We start from the raw sequence: 12375 nt of genomic DNA, 5'->3' as shown, positions 1-12375 counted from the left end.
AATGTGAACCCAGGTCCTCTGACTCCAAGTCTAGTGTTCCAAAAATGCCATATCCCTGTTGACTATGAAATGTTAGGATGGTCATGCTTCTTTAATAAATGAAGATAAGGATCTTAAAGATTAGAGAACATTGCCAAAGTGGTAGATATCTTAGAATGAAAATGTTAGGAGAGAAGCAAGGATCACAAAAGTAACTATGGATAGAGAGAGAATATAGAGGGGGACACCCCAAAAGGCTCCAGCAATAAACTTTACTTACTACCTGAAATTAATAATTCACGACACAGGAATCCAAATAGATTCTTTCCAAGTTTTTCTTCATGTATGTGGTACAGAGTAGTGTGGCAAGTGGTACAGAAAATCAGTTTTTAAGGAACTGAGTATTTAAAGTGGACATTGTGTTGTGTGGAGAGAACACTAAAATGTCTTTTGTTGTTGTTATTACAGGCGTTTGGATGCTGACTATTTTTTCTGCCTCCCTTACTTGTATAAGCTATTTATTTCACATTTTAGCCTGCTACAGGTAAGAATACTGAATGAGTCAACGTGCCACCCCACATCTCTCCCCCATGTTACCTTCTACGATATTCTAAGACATGACATTCAAAACTCCATTCCAGTAGAAAGAAATGAAATCTAGGAAGATCAAAGGGAAATATCAACTCAAAAGTAAAAGTAATCACTGATTAGTTAGAGCAGTATTTGCTCAGAGTTTTAATGATAATGAAAGAATAAAAGAGGAACCTGTAAAGGAAGAACAAAAAGAGTAGAAAGAGCATGAGATCTGTTTTGGACATGTTGAATCTGAGATACCTGTGGGACATTCTGATCATCTAGCAGGATACTGGTAACGTGGGACTGAAGCTAAGGAGAGACACGAGGGCTGCATTAATACATCTGGGAATCCTCTGAATTGAGATCACTGAATCCATGAGAATTGGTAATATTACCAAGATAGTGTAGATAGAGAAAAAAATCAGTATCCCATAGGAACTTGGATACTTACAAACTGGAAAATAAGTAAAATTCAACCTAAACCCTTCAAAAATTACCAAATTGGAGAGCTCACTTAGGTCTTGTCCACAATAGCCAAGACCTAGATCTTACTATTCAGTTACACACAGACATACACACACACATAATTAGAAATAGAAATCTATCTTACCTAACTGGGAAGTAGGAGGGGAAGAGGATGGGGAGGGGGGGGGCGGCATGTGGTGTGATAAAAGAGCAGATAGATAAAAGGAGGCGGTGGTCAGAAGCAAAGCAAACTTTGGAGGAGGGACAGGATAAAAAGAGAAAGAAAAGGATAAACAGAAGAAACAGGATTGAGGGAAATGCGTAGTTAGCAATCATTACTATGAATGTGAAGAAGATGAACTCACCCATAAAATGGAATTGGATAACAGAATAGATTAGAAACCAGAACTCAACAATATACCGTTCAAGAGAAACACACAAAACAGAGACGTACACCTAGGCGCTGGTGCAGAATCTATTATAATGTGAAAAAGTCAGGGGTAGCCAATCAAGATCTCAGAAAAGCAAATGCAAAACTAGACGGAATTAAAAGAGATACCTCTCAGAGTCAGATAACTCTAACCATAGAATAAATAAAGTCAAGGTGATGAATAGAATCTCAGAAAAGTTAGATATAAAAGACCTCTAGAGAAAACTGAATGGGAACAGAAAGATACATACCTTTTCTTCAGCTGTGCCTGGCACCGTCACAAAAATTGACCATGTATTAGGGCATAAAAACCTCACAGCAAAATGCAGAAAAGCAGAAATATTCAATTCACTCTTCAGATCATAATGTATTAAAACTCACATTTAATAAAGGGGCATGGAAATATAGATTCTTTATTTTTTATTTATTTTGAATATTGATTTCTTTTCAAATTTTGAGTTCCAAATTCTCTCTCTATATATATACCACTTCCTCCCTCGCCCACTGAGAAGGCAAGAATTATGACATCAATTATACATGTGAAATCATGCAAAACATATTCCCATATTAGCCATATTTTCCCAAAAAAGCAAGAAAAATGAGAGAAAATTATACTTCAATTTGCACTCAGATTTCATCAGTTCCCTGTCTGGAAGCAGATAGCATTTTTTCATCATGAGTCCTTCGGAATACTCTTGGATCATTGTATTGATCAGAGGAGCCAAGTCTTTCACAGTTGATACAACATTGCTGTTACTATGTATGGTGATTTCCTGGTTCACCTCAATTCACTTTCCATCAGTTCATATAGGTTCATATAGCAAATATTTGGATTAATTTTGACCAATTATATGTTGGTAAAACTAATAATCTAAGTGAAATGAGTAAATATTCATAAAAATATAAACTACCCAGATTAATATAAGAGGAAATAAAATACTTAAGCAATCCTATCTTAGAAAGGGAAATTGAACAAGCCATCAATGAGAGAGATCCCTAAGAAAAAATTCCTAGGATTAGATGGATTTATAAGTGAATTTTACCAAACATGTAAAGGACAATTGATCCCAATACTATATAAACTATTTGAAAAAATAGGTAAAGGAGCTCTACCAAATTCTTCTTACGACACAAATATGGTTTTGATAGCTAAACCAGGGAGAACAAAAGCAGAGAAAGAAAACTACAGACCAATTTCCTTAATTTATATCAATGAAAAAAATTTAAATAAATTACTATCCAGGAGATTACAGCAATTATATCAGAAAGATCATAAGATTATGACCAGGTGGGATTTACACCCAAACCAGGGAGAACAAAAACAAAGAAAAAAAATATAGGTCAATTTCCCTAATGACTATTGATGCAAATATTTTAAACAAAATACTAACAAGGAGATTGCAACAAAATATCATAAAGCTTTATACCGAGAATGCAGGACTGGTTCAATATTAGGAAAACTACCAGCATAATTCACCATATTAATAACAAGAAGAAAAAGTTATATGATTACCACAATAAATGCAGGAAAAGCCTTTGACAAAATATGGCACCCATTCCTATTAAAACACTAGAAAGAATAGGGGGAAATGGAGTTTTTCTTAAAATTATAAGTAGAATCAATCTAAAATCAAGAACAAGCATTATCTGTAATAGGGATATGCTAGAAGCCTTCTCAATAAAATCAAGGGTAAAGCAAGGATGTCCATTATCACCACTATTATTCAGTATTGTACTAGAAGAACTAACTATAACAATAAGACAAAAAGAAATCAAAGGAATAAAAATAAGAAATGAGGAAACAAAACTATCACTCTTTGCAGATTATATTATGTAATACCCTAGGGAACCAACTAAAACATTAGTTAAAATAATTAACAACTTTAGTAAATAAACCCACATAAACCATCAGTAGTTCTATATAGTATCAACAAAGCCCAGCAGGATGAGATAGAGAAATTCTATTTAAAATAACTGCAGATAATACAAAATACTTGAGGATGTGCCTGCCAAGACATATCCAGAGACACAAAATTACAAAATACTTTCCACGCAAAAAAGGATCTAAATAATTGGAGAAATATTGATTGTTCATGGATAGGCTGAGTCAATATAATAAAGTTCTACCTAAGTTAATTTACTTATTCCATGCCATGCTAATTAAACTACCAAAGAATTATTTTATAGAGCAAGAAAAAATAACAAAATTCATCAGGAAGAATAAAGATCAAGAATGTCAAATCCCAATACTATATAAACTATTTGAAAAAATAGATAAAGGAGCAAAAAAAATGTGAAGACAGATTAGTAGTACCAGATTTCAAACTCTATTATAAAACAGTAATCATCAAAACAATGCTGGTTAAGAAACAGAGTGGTGGGTTAGGGGTCAGTGGAATAGATTAGGTACACAATACACAGCAGTAGATGACCATAGTAATTTAGAGTTTGACAAACCCAAAGATCCAAGCTTTTGGAGTAAGAACTCCTCTTTGGACAATAACTGGGAAATTTTTGGACAATGATGGGAAAACTAGAAAACAGTTTAGCAGAAACTACAAATAGAGCAATGTCTTACACATTTCCCAAATTAAGATGAAAATGAACAAATGATTTAGACATAAAGGGTGATATTACAAGTAAATTAGGGGAAAATGAACAAATGTATGGATAAGGGAAGAGTTTATGACCAAATAAGAAATAGAGGGAATTAGAGGAAACAAAATAGACAGCTTTGATTACATCAAATTAAAAGTTTTTTGCACAAAGAAAACATGCAGCCAAAATTAGAAGGAAAACAGGAAACTGGAAGGAGGGGATTTTACAGCAAATTTCTCTGATAAAGGCTTCATTTCTCAAACATATGGGGAACTGAAACAAATTTATAAAAATAAGAGCCTTTCCTCAGTTGATAAATGAGTATGAGCACACAGTTTTCAGAAGAAGAAATCAACTATCAATAGTCACATTAAAATGCTCGAAATTACTTACTGATAAGGGAAATGAAAATTAAAACAACTCTGATATACCACTGCCAGGGGCGGAACCCCGACCACCGCATCAACTCACCCTGCCCAGGGTCTTCAGACGTCTCTGGTTCCCCCCTTGGGGATCAGGGGGAGAAATTATCAGGCAGAACTCCGGAGGTGGATAAGAGCACCTTTATTACATGATAGTCAGCCAGAAGTCCCCCCCATTCCCCTTCCGTGTTGTGCCTTATATCCCCCAGAACTCGCCCTCCTATTCCAGGTAAGCCCCTCCCCAGTTCCTCCCTGAGGGTGGAGCCCAGCCCAGTCCAGTCGAGCCGCCCCAGTGCCAGCGTGGCAATGCTGCGTCAGCAGTGCCACCGTGGCAAAGCCACGTCAGCAGGTCCAGACCCTTGGGCGTCTCCTATCCTCTCAGGGGGGCCCAGGTCCAGAGCGCCCCTCACATACCACCTCACACCTATCAGATTGGCCAACATGACAGAAAAGGAATATGACAAATGTTGGAGGAGATGTGGAAAAATTGGAGCAATAAGGCACTCCTGCTGGAATTCTGAACTAGACCAATCATTCTGGAGAATAATTTGGAGCTCTGCCCAAAGGGCTACAAAACTGTGCATAACTTTTCACCCAGCAATACTACTACTAGGTCTGATCTCAAAGTGATCCAAGAAAAGGAAAAAGGACCTATTTGTACAAAATATTTACAGTGGCTCCTTTTGTGGAAGCAAATATTTGGAAATCAAAAGAATGCTCATTGATTGGGGAATGACTGAATGAGTGGTGTCACATGTTATGATGGAATACTATTGTGCTATAAAAAATGACAAGCAGGATGGTTTCAGAAAAACCTGGGAAGATTTATATGAACTCACACAAAGTGAACTTAGCAGAACCAGAATAACACTGTTAACAGTGCAATATTATAAAGACAATCAATTTTGAAAAGACTTAGCTAAGTCTCTGAGGTGCAATCTGAGCTCAGGTCTTCCTGACCCCAGTTCAGGCATTCTATTTAGTATACCACTTAGCTGCCTAATTATTGGTCTGGACAAATCACTTAACCTCTCTATGCCTCAGTTTCCTCAATTGTAAAATAGAGATAACTATAGCTCCTAGCTCCCAGGATTGTCTTTAGGATCTAATGAAATTATATTTGCAAAATGCTTTGCAAGCCTTAAAATGCTGTTTAAATGCTAGTTATCATTATTATTCATATTATTGGAGGTTGGGGGAAACAGAGACTCAGGGGAGTTAATTGACTTTCCAAAGCCTCACCATCAGTTAGTGGCAGAATCTAGTACTCCTATCATACTATGTCATCTCTAAAAGCATCCACTACTGTAATCATTTATTGTTCATTCTCTACCTTTACATGTCTTTTCTTGTCCAAGTAGACCATATTTCTAACTGTATTTAACATTAATTTTCTACTTTCATCTAGAAAACATATAAAAAGGCTGTGGGTAGGCAAGAAAAGCTTTATTCCCTTGAAGTTTCACAATCCTTCCTCTTCCAACAGTGTGGTAAGTGCCTAGTGGTTGCTTGTCTCCCTTCTTTATTTGAATAAACTATTGAGTCCAATAATCAGTATCCAGGCTTGAAGGAAGGACCAAAGCACCTGGGTCTAGTCAGCCTGCTATATCATATTTCCTCGGCATTGTACAAATCCCTAGATCCATAGACATGGTTATCAACCAAGATAATATTGAAATACTTGAAAGTTTGATGTTAGTCAATCAATCAATATTTATTAAGCAGCAGATACTATTATGCCAGACACTATCCTAAGCATGGAGGATGGGAAGAAAGGCAAAAGACGGTCCCTGCTTTCAAGGAATCTAATGGAGGAAGACAACATGCAAAAGGGAGCAGAAAGGGACGGGAAGAAGGTACCCAGTTGTAAAAAGAGAAAAGATTCTCTAAGACTATTGTTTCTAAAGAACTTGACTCTACAGTAAGACAAGAGAGGGCTAGACCTAGAGATTTACATATTGAATAATCAAGTATGAGGATTAGAGCTGGACCCCTAGATGAAGCCATAAGAGCTCACATTTCTATAGCACTTTATAAATTTCCTTCTTCACAACAAATGTGTGAGACAAATAAAGCAAGTATTTACATCCCCATTCAACAGATGAGGATACTGAGATGCATTAAGGTTAAATAACTTCCCCAAGTCAGAAAGGCAGAGCTAGTATTTGAATCCAATTGAGGTCAGTAGACCTCAAATCAGGGGTTTTTTTCCCCCAATGCACCATATGATCTCTTAGCCATGAGATTGGAGGAGTTCAACTATGGGGCACATGGAGAGAAGATGGTCAAGTTTACAGTCTTGAATAACATCCAAGGGGAGAAGAGGCCAGGAAAAGAGAAAGAAAGGTAGGGAGCAGAACCAAATAAATATAATGTCATGGAAGCTATTGGAGTTTGCAAGAATGAGGACAGTGTAAAATGCTACCAAGAGGAGTATAGGAGAATTAAGATTGAGAAAAGTCTATTGGATTTGATCATTGGTTGTCTTCAAGACAGCATTTTCATTAGTGTAACGGAAAAATAAAACCGATGGTTAGTACTTGTTCCAATTTTGCAAGAGAAGGGCTATGTTATTACGTTACTGTGCAGAGTTAGGTGGTGAGCAGTTAGATCTTTAAAAATCTGGAAGTGTCACAGGGAAGGGAGGCCATGCCATTGTTATTCTCTCAGCACTAAAAGGAAAGTTACTCTTTACTGAGTGCCTACTGTTTACTAAACACTTTAGGGGCCGTAGATGCATAAGACATGATCCCTACTTTCAAAGAGATTGTAGTCTAGTAAAGTAGATAAAAGGATGCTAATAATTCATCCAAGACAGAAAATAGTAAGTGCCATAAGACAGATACCAAGAATTATGGGGTTGCCTTCAGAGGAGATTTCATCTAGTTAAGGAGCAGGGGACACCTGATAGGCATAGGAGGAGAGGTAAGATTTTGGTGCAGGCAGGGACCAGTTAAAGAAAGAAATAATGAATATCAAAAGAACTTAGATGCACACACATATAAACTAAACTTTATATGAACTTAATCCAGACTAACCCATTCATTTTTTTTTAATATTGAGAGGGCTATTCAATTTTTATTTTAGAAAGTACCATGAAGTCCATTCCATATGAATACAGATTTCCTTTTAGTGTTTTGTTCAATTTAATGAGTATTTATTTAGTACTAACTATATATTCAGAACTATGGTACTTTGCACATTTAGTGATTATCAATAAGATCAGCTCTTTAAAATGAAAAGAAAATAGATAACTGAGGTAATTTTAATGAAAGTTTTCAGGTAATGAAAATATCATCAAGACCACAATGTCATTTCTACTTAAGCAATCTGTAAAGATATTCAAAGGTTTTCTTGCCAGAATTATCCAGTTATCTGAATTTACAACATACTAATTCTAATACCTTATTTTTACATAATGCTTAAAACATATTCTCATTTACCCTCATAAAATGACCTAGTGAGGTTGATAGTTAAAGTATTATCTCCATTTTACAGATAGAGAAATTGAGGCTAAGTGACTTGCCCAGGGTCACACAGTAGTTACATAAATATCTTCTGATTTCAAGATGGCACATTTCTCTTGGGCTCATTTCTTAAAGGCTCTCCTTACGATCAGATTTGCCAAGTGCCTAATAATCTTGAAAATAAGCACAGTCCCTTAACCTATGTGGAACTTAAGAAAACTTTTTTTCTTATGTAATTGGCTTGAAAGAGAAGTCCTTTTAGTACACATTTGCAGAAACTTTTGTTATCTAGATTGTAATAACAATATTGTTGCCAGAATTAACTGACGTGGCTTTGTTTTTGTTTGTTTGTTTGTTTTGTTTTTGTCTTGTTTCAGGTGGCCATAGCAAGATATTCAGGTTGGCAAATAGCATATATTTTGTGGGGTAAGTTCTTACCCTTATATATTAATGAGAAATTACTCTGTTTCTAATTCAAACCCATGTTAGCAAGATTAACTATTAGTCCTCCTTTACTCAATTCTACTTACTCAGCTCTATCCCCAGCTCCCTTATCAACGTCTCTCGAAATTCCCTAACCTCCTTCTTCCTTAAATCTTGTTATTCAAAACTCTCACTGTATGCACAAAACCTCTTCTCCCAGCTCTCAGTCCTATCCCTTCCTAGACCCTATCCATCGCTCTCCCCACTACTACTTACCTTTTCTCCCATGTTCTTTGGAAATCCTGTTGTAAATAACTATTTCTACATCATATCTTCTTACATATTTCTTCTGTTTTCTTCTTTCCTCTATGAATTAACTAAAACCTGTCTTTTCCTCTGAGGGCACTCCATCCCTAGAAACTTCTGCTATTCATTTTGCCATTCCCTGTGACTTGTTGCCACTTCTAGACATCACCTGCCATCATCATTCAGCCTCTCCCCCTTTGAGGTTCATAGCAACATTATACCACTTTGTCCATACATTAATCATGGACATCTAAAGTCCAGGCTATTCTCCCACCTTCCTTAATGAGTTTTTGTCCTGATTCATAGACTCCCTTTCAATGTTGTCTGCTGCCATTATCCTACAAGATTTGAAGAGAACCTTTTGCCATTTTGTCCTCACAATTCCTCAGCCTTCTCAGTTCTTATGATCCCTAATTTCACTATGCTTTACCCGAGGTGTTGGATCAGCAACACCTTGAGCATCACTTTCTTGGGATTGCTCTACTATGGAGATCTGGAATTCAGTTCTAGACTTATCCTTCTACCGCTCTCACTTCCTTACTGCCTACTGAAATTGCTCTTTGCCTTCATCATGACTTCTGGTCTTTTGAGTCCTTTCTGACCTTTCAGTCCATTACCCCCAATGTTACTTCCCTTGATTCCCTCTCTAGCACTGACTCCATGATCAGCCATTTTAGGTATTCACTTCCTACTACTACCCTAGAATCCTTCGCTATTGTTCTTAGCCTATTAATACTAAACCCTTGGTATAATTCATATTATCCATCTTCTTTCCTCCAGCTTGTAGGACATAGAGAAATTATTCCCTCCACCCCAAATTCATCAAACCATGCTGATTGAGCTCACTATGAATAACCCATCCCAGCTAGGCCCTCCCTGATACCTGACAATAAGGTCATTTGTCTGCAATTGACCTTTTCTCTATTGCCTTCCCTACGGTAATTATTCCAAAATTCCTCCACTCTCCTCAACGTTCTTCATGACTTTCTCAAAAGATGATCCTGAGGAGACTGAGGTTATCTGATGTGAACTCTCCCTCAAAACTTGTGGGATTTCATGCATCTTCTCTTTTTCTACTATCTCAGTAGAAGAGACTACGCTTATTCTTGAAAAGGCTAATTCTTTTAGATGTGTCCTTGATTCCACTCCTTATATTGTTTTTACATCCATTAGGCTGTGAGTTCCTTAAGAGCAGGGATTATTACCTCTTTCTTTATTTCCCACACTTAGAACAGTGTGGGGAAAAGTAGACACTTAACAAATGTTTTATTGATTGATTGGTATTCTCAAGCATGGTGCCTTCCATGTAATAAATGCTTAATAAAGACTTGTTTAACTGGACTTATTGTTTTTCACTTTGGCTTTCAGGTTACCTCATCATTCACGTGGTCCAGTGTCTATTTGGTATGATGATCATGTATGGTTTGGTTTTGCCAGTAATTCACAACCAAGAACTGGAAATGCTGAAAGGTTTGGGCATTGGAATGTAAGTTATTGAGGTTTCTTCTTAATACATTGTATGAATGATTTCATTTTTACATTCTTTCTTTTGAAGTACTTCCCTATCTTCATAACTTCAGCCTCAGCATGTTAGACAATGTTCTTGGCTCTAGTTCAATGATGAAAGGATGAGATATGATCCGAAAATTCTCCAAGTCATTTCCCCAATCTCTTGGTTTCTCAAGATTTAGACAATTAGCAGTATGTCTTTTCCTTAGCTGATTTTAGTGGGTGAGGTATATAGAATTTGCTGTAATCAACCATGAAACTATTTTCTCCCTAAAACATCATCACCAACATAACTCAGATTTATATAGCACCTCTATAGCACAGGACTGTGCTAAGTGTTTTATACGTATTATTTCATTCGATCCTAACAATAACCCTGAGAGGCAGATGCTATTATTATTCCTGTTTATCAGTTGAGGGAACTGAGAGGTCATGACTTGCTCAGGATCACACAGGTAGTTACTGTCAGATTAAACTTGAACTCAGATCTTCCAAGCTCCAGGCTCAGGAACTTTGATCCACTAGATGCTCTATTATCTGTAGTTTAGGATGATACAATGGTTTACCATGATTTTTCCTGATTGCCTCTTCTTAAGACGTTGTTGTTTTCACTTTTAGATTTAGTGTATTTGTCTTTCCACAACTCTTGTAAGTCCAAAAAGCACTCAAGGGAGAATGGGCCACCCAGTCCTTGTTCTTTTACACAGCATGACTGAGAATCTGACCCATTAAACAGCAGGCCATTTTTTAAAGCCACAATATCTTCTTTTCTATCTTTCAGTCTTACCATTTCTATTGTTGTGGGACTTATGGTTTTACAATTAAAGATAGCAGCCAGATTTTTCCTTCAGCCAAAGATTAAACCTGGAGATAAGCAAAAACCGTTAGCTCTAAATAACAGGTAAGTAAAAGAAACTGACTCACATTTTTAATCAACCTAATGTAAGGATGTAAGTTATCTTCAATATTTTTTCAAGAACATGAATAAATATTTTTCATAGGACCACTATCAATTCTAGCTAGAATGGAACTAAATGCATTTAAATTTTAAGAGAACAAATATAAGTTAGCTATGAGGAAACATGGCATAAAAGGCTGGTATTCAACAATGGAGTTTGACAAATGTTTATTACCTACCTGCCACATGAAAAGTGCCATAAGGGTCATTAACGACAAAAAGATAAGAAGTGACAGTGTCTGTACCCTGGAGGAGCTTACAATATCATACAGGAGATAGGATGTATTTATACAAAGTATTATACAAGGAATACTGTGATAAGAGCAAAGAAGATCTAGACATGACAGTCTAGGAAAATATGAAGGAGAGTCACTTTCAGCTGAAGGAAATGCTTCATAGAAGCAGTAGTGCTTGAAAAGGGGCTTGAAGAAAAGGATTACAACAGGAAGAAATGAGGGGGAAAGGTACGTTACAAGCATAGAGGATGGCCACTATAAATTCCTGGGAATCAGGAAATAATTAGTAGTCTAATTTATCTGAAATATAAAGGGCATGAACCTACTATGTACCAAGCATTGTCCTAAGTACTAGGGATACAAATACAAAGGATAAAATATCCCCTACTCACAATGAGCTTCCAATGAAGGGAAAACAAAAACATATATTTTTTAAATCTCAAAATTTTTACTCAGCACCTACTGTGTGTACTGTGCTAAGATCTGATGGTACAAAGAAAGGCAAAAATAGTTTTTGCTCTCAAGAAGTTCATAGACTAACGGGAAGACAAAACAAAAACAAAAACCTACAAGTGAGAGATATACAGGATAAACTGGAGATAATCAATAGAGGTAATAAGGTATTACCATTAAGTATCTTCAAATAAAAAAACCATGGACAGTATGGTCCACAAGGTCACAAAGAATTGGACATGACTGAACAACTGAACAGTAACAACAAGAATTAAGTGGGACCAGGAAAGTTTTGTCATAGAAGATGGGATTTTACTTGGGATGTGAAGGAATCTTCTCCCTAGAGTTGGGGGCAGGGGGGAAAATAGTAAGTTCAGTTTTACACACGTTGAATTTAAGATTTCTATGAGACATCCAATTTGAGATATCCAATAGGCTGTTGGACATATGAATCCAGAGGCTAGGAGACAAATTAGGACTGAATAAGTAGATCTGAAAATCATCATCATAGAGGTGATAACCAAAACCATAGGAGCTGATGAGATCACCAGGC

The 12375-nt window shown here is 36.5% G+C and overlaps 1 protein-coding gene across 1 annotated transcript in view; it reads left to right on the top strand.

The window, feature by feature from the left end:
• LOC140496668 (stimulated by retinoic acid gene 6 protein-like) overlaps positions 1-12375 on the top strand; it is a 127467-nt gene that overhangs the window by 67819 nt on the left and 47273 nt on the right. Inside the window, exons 11-15 of the mRNA XM_072596733.1 lie at positions 448-523; positions 5879-5960; positions 8315-8363; positions 10035-10152; positions 10957-11076. Coding sequence (XP_072452834.1) covers positions 448-523; positions 5879-5960; positions 8315-8363; positions 10035-10152; positions 10957-11076 — 445 coding nt within the window. The remainder of the gene's footprint in view (positions 1-447; positions 524-5878; positions 5961-8314; positions 8364-10034; positions 10153-10956; positions 11077-12375) is intronic.

This window comes from Notamacropus eugenii, chromosome 3 (assembly GCF_028372415.1).
Source record: "Notamacropus eugenii isolate mMacEug1 chromosome 3, mMacEug1.pri_v2, whole genome shotgun sequence".
Classification (NCBI taxonomy): domain Eukaryota; kingdom Metazoa; phylum Chordata; class Mammalia; order Diprotodontia; family Macropodidae; genus Notamacropus; species Notamacropus eugenii.
This window is presented reverse-complemented; position numbering and strand designations above follow the sequence as displayed.